We start from the raw sequence: 12,165 nt of genomic DNA, 5'->3' as shown, positions 1-12,165 counted from the left end.
CAGGTGAGGGTTAGTGACAGGAGGAGCATCCAGCATGGAGAAGTGGACTTTAAAATGATGACGATCTTTGATCTTTTACTTGTTTCAGTCATTAGACTGTGGCCACCTTGAAGAATTTTTTGTTGAATGAATCAACCCCAGTACCGTTTTCTTTTTAAGCCTGGTACTTATTCTATCGATTGATTTTGCTGAACTACTAAGTTATAAGGATGTAAACATAACCGCCAACATCTGCTTCTGCTGCTGCTACTACTATTACTACTGCAGCCACCACTACTATTACTACATCTACTACTATACTGCTAGCACCTCCACTACTACAAGTACTACCACCATCACTATAACTACCATCACAACTACCACATCACTACAACCACCATCATGTTACCACCATTCCTCCTCCTCCACCACCACGTGTGTGTGTGTGTGTGTTTTATGACGTTTGACACTGTTTCCATCTTCTAGATTCACACAAAGCATTGGTTAACCGAGGCTATAGTAAAAGACGTTTTCCTAAGATGTGCTATGCAGTGGGATTGAACTTGAAGGCATGCAGTTGGGAAGCAAATGTCTTTACCACACGGTGATGCCTTCTTACATAATTTACTGTAAACAACAGCTGGTCTTAGCATGATATAAAAGGAAGCAGGCTGGCAGAAATGTTAGCACGCCGAGCAAAATGCTTAGTGGTATTTCATCTGTCTTTATGTTCTGAGTTCAAATTCCACCGAGGTCGACTTTGCCTTTCATTCTTTTGGGCTTGATAAATTAAGTACCAGTTGTGTACTGGAGTCAATCTAATTGACTGGCCCCCTCCCCAAAAATTTCAGGCCTTGTGCATAGAATAGAAAAGGATATAAAAAAATCTTTGCATTTGTATAAGCAATTTAAAAAAGGGTTGGAAGAATGTTTACTAAGACCAGACTTTGACTAAATAAAATATGTTTTTGTCTATAATGTAGTCAAATCAAGCAAAATATAGCTTGTCTTTTTTTTTTTGTTCCCTCATTTAATAGGATTTGGCCATACCAATACACCAATTGATCATTTGTAGTTTTCTTATTTGACTCAGTTCTTATTTTTTATTGCTGCATAGGCATGATTGTGTGGTGAAGAAACTTTGTTCCCAACCACATGGTTTTGGGTTCAGTCTCGCTGCATGGCACCATTGCGCACTTGTTTTCTACTACAGTCTCAGGCCAACCAAAACCTTGTGAGTGGATTTGGTAGATGGATAGAAACTGGAAGAAGCATGTCATATGTGTGTGTGTCTGTTTGTGTCTTTGTCTTGGTTATTGTGTGATAGTTGTAGATGAGTGTCACTGTCATACAAGCAGTGTCGTTAATTTCCAATATTCCATGAGAACATGTCTGGACATGGGGAAATATTATCTTTGCTGGAAACTAGTGAGGGTTGGTGACAGGAAGAGCATCTGGCTGTAGAAACTCTGCCTCAATAAACTGTTCAGCTCAAACCAGTATGGAAAAGTGGATGTTAAAATGCTGAGGATGGTGATGATGATGGTGTTAATCTGCTCCTCTTGATCAAAAGCTTTTGGAACAAACTGCATTTGCATTTAGATTCCTTAGCTTTTGAAACTGTTGTTTCTGTTCTAAAAGTTATTTAGACTTTAGTTATCAGGATACCAAATTCTTTCATGTAAAATAAGCCAAATCTCTGTTGTATGATTATTTTTACTGAGAATTTTGTTGCTGGAACCCCAACTGACTTGCTTTTAATTACTGATACTTCAAAGAAGGAAGAGCATTGCCCATATCACATGAAAGATTTTCCAGAGCAGAGGAATGGAAGCAAGGAATGACAATACTGCACTTAGTAGAGGAATTATGTATGAAGTATATTGCCAGAACACATGGAGAGAAAAGAAGTCCCTCAAAACTACTTGTTATGTTTGGTTTTGAATTCAAGAAAGAAAAAAATTAGGTAATAGCATCTTAAAGTAATGCAAAGTTATGATGTTTATGCCATTCCCAATATAAGGTGAAATGAATAAAATGAAAAAGTTTTAAATTGGTTGTCAAAATTTAGTTGCAAGCTCGTTTTCCAAATATCTTATTGCTATATTACATACAATACTAACCAATTATAAGAATAATTATAACAGCAGCAACATTAATTCTAACAAAAATAACAATGACAGTTATTATGATCTCTGTTTACTTCCTTGTGTGCAAGACCAGTTGTGCAAGGTTGGTTCTGAAGAAAGCTAAATCTACTATTATAAAGGTGGGGAAACCTTTTTCTATGTTATCTGGCAATTTGAAGTTAATTGCCATCTGATAAGGTTGTATTTTTTTCTAAAAGGATAATTATACTGCAAAACCTGTTATTTCATACTCTTTTATTCTGTTCAGTTATTGGTGCACTTTAAGTCTGGTACTTATCCTATCAGTCCCTTTTGCTGAACCACTAAGTTTACACACACATACACGCACACACACAATAGGCTTCTTCCACTTTCTGTCAACCAAATCTTCTCATGAGACTTGGATCAACCTGGGGCTTTTATAGGAGACACTTGTGCAAGATGCCACATAGTGGGACAGAACCCAAAACCACATGGTTGGGAAGTAATTTTCTTAATCTTGCCTGCTTTTAATAATTATTTCTATGTAAGGCAAAAAACCTCAACTTTTTTAAAGGGTAGGGATATAATCAACCATATTAACCCAGGGAATTGACTGCAGTTTGTTTTAGTAACCCCTGACAGATGAAATACAAAATTGATTTCTGTTGAATTTGAACTGAGAACATAGAGGAATGCTACTAAATACTACAAAGCATTTTGCTAGCTGTTCTACTAATTCTGGTAACTCAACAACCCTTTATTGCTCACGATAATAATAACAAGAATTGATTTATGTTAATAACAATGAGATAATATAAGCTGTATTACTGATGATGGTAGTTTTGTAAAACTTTTGACAAATAGCTACTGGAAAATGGAGCCTCAAACATATCTGCCTGATGTTTGCTTAATCTATTTTTCGTCTATATTCAGAAATAATTAACGCTAATGTATTACCTGGATTAGAAGGAAAATCTATTTGTTTCAAGTTGAATCATAATGGTTTGTTGTGTCCACTCCCTCCTACTAATACTAGCAAGTGTTATGGTAGAGGATGACTAAAGTTAGTTCTTGTTAACAGCTGATGGAAATATGTACATTCTGATAAGTTTCCCACTGTTTACTTAAATGGGTGTAGGCATAGCTGCTTGGTAAAGTAGTTTGCTTCACTATTACATTGTTTTAGGTTTGATCTAAATGTGTGACATTTTGGACAAGTGTCTTGCTTTTATAACTTCAGCCAGACCCAAAGCTTTTCAAGTGAAATTTGGGCAGCAGAAATTGTGTGGAAACCCTTCAGAAGAAATGTTTCTGTTCTTATGTTGGGGTGGATAGACTTAATGTTTTGTATGATTTAGCACAACTGCTTGTTTGAAGATTTTCAGCCACATCTCCGGTCAGACTCAGGTGTACCAGGCATGTACTGAGATCAATGTAATCAATAAAACACCTCCCCTCAAAATTGCTGGCCTTGTGCCTAAATCATAGCCATTATTTTAAAATTATGCTTAAACACTTCTAAGAAAATTTAAACTAAATTTTATTATCTTCAATAAGTATCATCATCATCTTCATCATCATTTAATGTCTGTCTTCCATGCTGACATGGGTTGAACTGTTCAACAAATCAGAACACTTTATTGAACCTCAGTGACTACTTTGGTATGGTGTCTTCAGCTGGATGCTTTCCCTGTTGCCAACCACTTTACAGAGAGTACTGGGCACTTTGTAACTCACAAGACTAAAAATGCACCTTGACTGAGAGGGAGTAGGGTAGAGAGAGAAACAACTTTGCGCTAGATGTTGAGATTCTAAGGTATAATAGAGCGACAGGAACAGATGCCTTGCTGTAGAGGAGATATATGGCTACCCTACATCATATAAGTGTGGAACTGAGAAGAGCAACATGCCACCTGGTCTAGAAATTGAACTCACAATCTAGAAATTGTGAGTGCAACAGCCTGACCACTAGGCTATGTGCCTTCCACATGCACGCACACATGTACACACACACACACACACACACACACACACACACAGACTCTTCTTTCAGTTTCTGTCTATGGAATCCACTCACAAGGTTTTGGTCTGCTTGGGGCTTTAATAGAAGGTGCCATACAGTGGGACTACATCCAAATGGTTGGGAAGCAAATCTTTTTTTTTACTACACCACCATGCTTATAACTGAAATAAAAAAGATAAATCATAAATTTACCATAAATATAATATCACTTGCAGTTAATTGTTAGTTGTTATGATACATTCTCATGACATTTCACATATGTTAACATTTCGAGTGTCACAGCTCACTTTTAGACTGTAAGACCAACAACTTAGACAACTTACTCACCGTCACTGCAAACACCAAACCAATTTTGTGTGGATGTTGCTGGTTTATTATTTTAGTATATTTGGTTAGATTATTTTCAATCTCCTAAACTGCTTGTTCTAAATTTATTTCACATTTCTTACATTATTTATAAATATAGTCTACTGATATTTAAACATATACTTTCCATTTTTTTTGGTAACATGGCATTAGTTTAGATAGTTTTCAGCTGGCATTGTCTCAGAAATGACTGGAATTGGCACTCACTTCAATAGCACTTACTCAGGTGTTTACCTTATAATGTTCAGTATACCCTGTTTTAGTATCTGTGGTATGCCTTTATAGAAATATTAATATTTCTAAGTCTCTCTAAAGAAGACTATGGCAGCAGTACTGGTGCCATGTTGGCTCGGCAATAACTATTGGTATGCCTTTAGTTTTCTGCCAAAGTAACCAGAAGACTTTTTCTTTTTTTAATGTCCTTAACCTTTCATGACCAGGTATGGAGTGGAGCATACACTGTAGCAAAGCATCACTGCATCTACCATTTGTTGGTGATGCCTTATTCCTGATGGATGATACCTTTGCACCACTCAGGTGGCAACCCTCCAACCCATGAGTCTGTTTAGTCACTGTTGGTGGGAGTTTTGCAAGGCTGAAGTGCAAATCCTACTGAAACCTCTTTTAATCACCTTTTATGACACAGAGGAAATGTTGGGTCTATTTTTTGCCATGTTGGCCCGCCTCTGCAGGATATATTTTTGCTGAAATACTCTATTTTAATTAAGCTGAAAATAATCAAGAATTTTATACTCAACAATTTAGTTGAATTAGATTGGGTGATTCAGCATAAGAATGACTAGTCAATACGACTCACATTGTTTTCAGAATAGTGACTTTGTTATTATAAAGATACTATTTGTGGAATATAACTTACCAAAAGTTGGTATTTTTGTGTGATAGAATCAGAGATGCTATCAGGCAGGTTGATACCAGAAGGGTTAAAGGTGGGGTGGCAAGCTGTATAATAATGTTTGGATGTTTTGTATCATACCAGTTTAAGTAATTTTACATCAACAATATTTTGGTTATCTTCATGTTTATTACATACAGATTTGCATCTACAATTTTCCAACCATTTCATATACTGTCATCATTTGCAGCATTTCAAATCTTCACCATTTTGAGTACTTAACCCTTTTACTGCAGAAATTAGATACAACCACTCAAAATTTCATTTCCCTTAACTGTGGAAAGCAGTTAAGGGTATACCAGTCTACCTTTTGTTGAGGAATATCATATTTGAAACTATTTTTTGTTGAGATATGTCAAGTTTATTGAGGCAACAAGACTCATAGGAAATGTTAATTCCATTTGTTGGTAGATATTTAACATCGTTACTGGAATAACCATGAAATTTAATTTTACAGTTAGAGGGTTAAAATTGCCACAGAAAATTTAGTCCTCTGATTAAAAAGGTTGTCTTTCTCGCTTAATTAGAAAATTATATTTACTTAATTAATGCAAGTGTTTTAATTATTTAATATCATCATTAAAATTTCAAAAGATTGTCTGCTAGATTTCATCTTTCTCCACTCTTTGTGAAAAGACATGACCCTAAAATGTTAGACTCTTCACTCCTCACTGTAATCAAACTTATTGACATTCTAAACTCTCTAAGATCTAATTCAATATTAGACACTAGAAAAGCAGTGGGTTGGCAGAACTGTTGGCATACCAGGCAAAATGCTTAGTGGCATTTCATCTGTATTTATGTTCTGAGTTCAAATTTCAAGTACCAGTTACGCATTGGGGTTGATGTAATCAACTTATCCCATCTCCTGAAATTACTGGCCTTGTACCAAGATTTGGACTCAACATTAGACACAAGAAGAGCTATATCAATGACACATGAAAAAAACTAGAGTTTGAGATAACTGGTCATGGTTTTCACATTGTCTAAGATTGTATAGTGAAATTTTGTGAGTTTGTAAAAGTTTATATGTCACAAATAAGAAGAATCTGACCTTTAAGAACTGTCAGTGAAAGACAAAAAAAAAAAAAAAATTTGGAGTGAGCCATGAGGTTAAAGTATCATGATTCATGATGTATTTTTAGGTAAAGACTTTCATGATGAAATAATATAATATGGCAATTTATATGTAACTCTCTTGAATCCTTTCATATTCCCTACTTACATGAACAGACATCACTGGTATGAGTTGTTTTTTTTTTTAAACTAGATTATAATACTGTATGTATCTCAGTTTTAGAATAGATGTACTATATCTCAGCATGTTGTAAAAGAGGACTAAAAGGATGATGACAGGATGAGTATGTGAAAACTTGTCCAACTCATGCCAGCATAAAAAAGCATACATAAAACAATGATGATATATATTTTAGAATTGTTTTATTTCAGTTTATTTTTTCTTTGAGCTTCTGTTATATTCAGAAATGTATAGAAGAATGTAATTTCATTTCTTTTATACATGAAGTGCATTGTTATTTATCCTTAATAGGCAGTGAGCTGGCAGAATTGTAAGCACTCTGGGCAAAATGCTTAGTGGCATTTCGTTGGTCTTTATGTTCTGAGTTCAAATTCTGCCAAGGTCAATTTGCCTTTCATACTTTCAGGGTTGATAAAATAAGTACCACTTGAATACTGAGGTTGATGTAAAAGATTTATTCCTTCCCTAAAAAATTGCTGGCCTTGTGTCAAAATTTGAATCCATTATAAATCCTTAATGGACAAGAGTGAACTAGATTAGATTGTACTTGAAAGAGCATTGGTTTGAATATTAAAAATTATTTTTAAACACGTCAGCATTGCTTTGCTGAAGTCTACCATGGTCTCTGTCCTCTGTGTCAATATCAAAAACTAATTCGTTCAACACAAGTAGACTGACAACATTCTTAAATTTTTAATTCACTCTAAACACCTGAAGTCACACATGGACAATCCTATCATATCTCACCTATCTTCTTTATTTTTTAATATGTATCCTATTCCAAAATTCTCATTGATCCTATCCTATCTTTTTTTCAGACGTAGGACTACATTATCCAATGTCTCTTTTCATTAGACATTGTAATTTTAGAGTCATTTGGCTACTATTTCTAGCAAGTCATGAACTATTCATTGAATTAATATGTGTTGCTGTTGTTACATTTCATCATTTTTCTCTGTTCTTTTGATTTTTCAATGTCTATCATTCTTGTGTTGCATCACTCAGTCCTATTCAATAAATAATAGGATTTGATGTTTCCTCCACTACTTTTTCTGTTTTTCTCTGTATTACCATTCATGATTGTATTCAGAGGTCACTTTTCTCCAGATTTAAACCTTTTGTATCCCTGATTAACCCATTGCACTTGTCATGGCATTCACAATATTTACACTATACTTAGAGTGCAGCATGTCAAGATGATTGAACTACTGTCCACTCTAATTAATTTCACTAATTCAGGAAAGAATATTTTCTAGTTTCCTAATTATTAACATTTACCTTGAGTCATTGTTTTTGTAACCTGCTTAATCCAGTAAAATCTCACTGGAAATTAAATCAACTTATTAAAAGATTAAAACCTTTCATTTTCTTTTCTTTTCTTTTTTTTTCCCCCCATGACAGGCTACTGTATTTCCAGCCCCTGATTTCAGTGCTGAAGCTGCTGCTGAAGGACTCCGAAAAGCCATGAAGGGTTTTGGTAAGTCATTTGCATTGTAAAATTTTAGAGACTGCTACCATAGAAGTCTCACCAGGCTGATGAGGAAGGTGGCTAGAAGCCCAACAGTAAAAAAACCAAGACTTGTTAAAAAGAACAGATGGACCCAGCCTACAGTCAACAACCATCTAGCACTAGTATGCTCAGACATGGAAATGTTCAAAATTATGCATGAGTGCATAATAAACTCTATCTGGGAGCGGTGAACTCTTAGTTCTTGTCACTCATGTTTTATTTGAATCCAGTTTGCATCTGAACTAGAATCTGATGGTTGTTAGTGATACCAACCTGTGTGTTTGCAGGTGTCCTATGACAATTTGGAGTAAAGCTGATCATTGCATTACCTTCTGTAGTTTAGCTGGTTCTTTCTAGCTTTTTAAAAATTGTGGTGATTAAAATATGTGACTTGATAGGATTATGGTTCCTATTGTGAAATCACTCAAGAAAAAACTCCTATAAACCTTAGAACAGATCTGCTACACCTGCATGATTACCATTGAAGTGAAAGTCAGGGTTTGGAATTCCATGGAAGTGGAGTGACTGAATATTATTTATCTGAGATGCTGAGAATATTAGCTGCTTCAAGGTATTCTATCAATTACCTTTGTACCATAGTGTTAACATCAGCAAACTCTGATCATTTCTGATAAGATAGTCTTCTGATAAAGTTGTGTTACATTAGCATTTATGAAAAACTAAGCAACAAGATTGAAAACTTCCTTGAATATCATTTGCATAATTTGCATTTCCGTCCTCTCCTGTTAGATACTTGTATCTCTCTTACATCGTTCTGTACTCTTCTGTTAGTTTTCTTTTTTTCTAACATATATCCTGCTCATGAAACCTCAAAACCTTTTGCTAGTCTGTGCAGTTTTCCCAAAGGATCTTGAAACAGATTTTGTCATTCAACAGTGCCAAATGCCAAGAAAACAAAATGATAACCTTCTACTTTCTTTATTCATACATTATAATATTTTTTCATCTTGCTAGACTTAACAGTCAAGCATACACTCATGGATGGAAAGTGAACTTTTTAATCATGCAGCTAATTTTGGGATCTCCTCTTCCTCTGCTCACAAAAAAAGAAATGCATGCAAAATGTCAACAGATACACTAGGGGATGCCATATTTCAGGACATATCATGCACACTCTTGAAGAGAATATTTCTTGTAAAATAGAGATTAGAATAAATGGTAAAGAGAAAAAAGCCAGGTCAGTTCCTCCTCAACTTTATTCGATTGTCAAAGAATATGTATAAGAATATGTATATGTATATATATTTTTCCATATGTGTATTTTCATACACTGTTTTTAACATTTTCATTTTAATATCAGAGAATGTGTGATAATCAGTATGTAACAATACAAAGTTCATACAAAGCTTTATACTTTAAATATATTTTATCATCAAAGAATGTACATATGCATTTTAATACTCGAACTGCTTTTTAACATTTTTATTATTCTCAAAGACTTTTGATAATCTTTTTCTAAAAAAGTGAAACCAGTTAAGTAAATAAATATTTTAAAAAATAAGTGCATTTTCAAACCTTCTTTCATATATATATATATATATAATAGAGATGTCATATTTTATAATTAATAGATAATTTTTATTTATTACCTCACCATTTTCTCCTTATTCTTTATATATATATGTGTATATATATATAAATAATTATGTTGCAGGGAATTAGTAATAATGGTACACCCCTCCCATGTAATGAATGAAATAGCCTACTCACTATAAGTAAAGAAGTACGTGAAATACCAGAGTATGTAGTAAGCGGTCAGAGATAGTTGTGTCATTACTGTTTTACTAAGTATATTATATACTGAAGTGGGCGTTATAATAATCTAACATTTTAAGGATGGTAATAATGGTGATGAGGATAAACCAATTCATGTGAAGTTAATAGAAATTCGAAGAGGAAATAATCAACTCACAAAGTTTTGTGTGAATTTTACAAAAAAAAAACAATTGTGAAATTATGGAAAATTTGTTGGCCAGTTTGCTTGAGTTGCAAAAACAGCAACAACAACAGCTGAAAGAACAACATCAGCAGCTACAACTGCAAGAACAACAGCAGCAGATACAACTGTAAGAGCAACAACAGATGCAACAACAACAACAAACAATGTTACAGCAACAAATGCTGCAATTACCGAAGTCATCAGGAAAATCAGAAAAAGTATTCTTGCCAGACTATGTCGTGGACTTTATAACAGAGTTCAGATGCGAGCCTGACAAAGGAGTTACCTTTTAAGCATACTACAGAAGATATGAGCAAACCTTTGAGAAATAATATAAAGATTGGGATGATGAGATAAAAACACACTTAATCTTGAGAAAACTGGCAGCAACAGAGCATGAATGATACAGTAATTATGTACTCCCAAGAAAACCTTCAGACATAAAGTTTAATGACACAATAAATATATTGTGTAAAATTTTCAGTGAAAAAAGCTCATTATTCAAAACATCTTGGAACTGATGGAATGGTTGTATGCTATGTTCCAAGTACCAATGCCACTGCAGGTGATTGAACCTAGGTATATAACTGAGAGAAAAAGAAAACATACAGAGTTCCTGAAAATAGATGCCAAGTGCCAAAAATATTAAATTGTACAGAAAAAATTCAAAAAAGGGAGGTAGGATCAATAAAAAATTATTGCTAATTAAAATGGCACTTCCTGAGAAAAACTTAAAAGGGACGATGTAGGGAATTAATAATAATGGTACACTCCTCCCATGTGACAAATGGAATAACCTAGTCACTATAAGTAAAGAGAAGTATGTGAAGTACCAGAGTACGTAGTAGGTGATAGAGATGGTCAGGTTTTTACTGGTTTTACTAAGTATACTATATACTGAAGTCGGTGTTATAATAATCCAACATTTTAAGGATTATAAGAAGTTATAATAATTTTGTTGAGAATGTAGTAGAGTACAGTATAAAGCTTGTCCACCTTCGAATTTCAATTATATACACACACACACACACACACACACACACACACACACACACACACACACACACACACACACACACACACACACACACACACACACACACATACATATATACACACATACATATACATATATACATACATACATTATATATATATGTGTGTGAGTGTGTAAATGGCACCCTTGCTGGTGGTACATGAAAATCACCCATTACACTCTTGGAGTGGTTGGTGTTAGGAAAGGCATCCAGGCATAGAAAACATGCCAAATCAGACTGGAACCTGGTGCAGCTCTTTGGCTCACCAGTTCCAGTCAAACCGTCTAACCCATGCCAGCATGAAAAGTGGACGTTAAATGATGATATATATATATATATATATATATATATATATATATATATATATGCGCGCACACACACACACACACACACACGTGTTTGTTTTGCATGATTTCTGATGTGAAATTGTGTGTTGAAACATATTGTATTTGGGGATGGTCATTTTTTTTTTTTTTTTTTTTTTTTTTTTTTGCCAACAAACAGTACAACTATTTATTTGATTCTTATATTTTGTTACATGGAAAACAGAAAGTCATTGAAGAGAGCACAGAAAGTGTGACTAAAGAACTCTAAGAAATAAACTAATAATAATAATAATAATAATAATAGTAAAGCTAAAGTGAAGAGCAAATAAATAGGGCATGTGTTTATTGACAAAAAACAATGACCATCCCACAAATATAGCAAAATGTATGTGTATGATGTGGAGGGTAGTTTATAAAATTTGTTGTTAGTAGCTAAAAGTGTGCTTTATAAGTCATGAAGTATGCTAATTTTTTTTTTATGGAAGTTGTGGTACCCCTGTAGACAAAAAAAAAACATTTTATGGATGCGTAAGTAGATGATTACATGCAATAACAATAATGTCAATAATTTAGCTAATGTTAGTTGGTAATAATTATGTAGATAAGAAAACTGATATATATATATATATATATATATATATGAGAGAGAGAGAGAGATATAAGGTCAACAGTAACTATTATA

The 12,165-nt window shown here is 34.0% G+C and overlaps 1 protein-coding gene across 1 annotated transcript in view; it reads left to right on the top strand.

Annotated features, from left to right (window-relative positions):
* Positions 1-12,165, top strand: part of LOC106883046 (annexin A7) — a 60,310-nt gene that overhangs the window by 25,331 nt on the left and 22,814 nt on the right. Inside the window, exon 2 of the mRNA XM_014933919.3 lies at positions 8,052-8,127. Within this exon, the coding sequence (XP_014789405.1) occupies positions 8,052-8,127 (76 nt within the window). The remainder of the gene's footprint in view (positions 1-8,051; positions 8,128-12,165) is intronic.

The sequence above is a fragment of the Octopus bimaculoides genome, chromosome 9 (assembly GCF_046866305.1).
Source record: "Octopus bimaculoides isolate indiv1 chromosome 9, ASM4686630v1, whole genome shotgun sequence".
Classification (NCBI taxonomy): Eukaryota; Metazoa; Mollusca; class Cephalopoda; order Octopoda; family Octopodidae; genus Octopus; species Octopus bimaculoides.
This window is presented reverse-complemented; position numbering and strand designations above follow the sequence as displayed.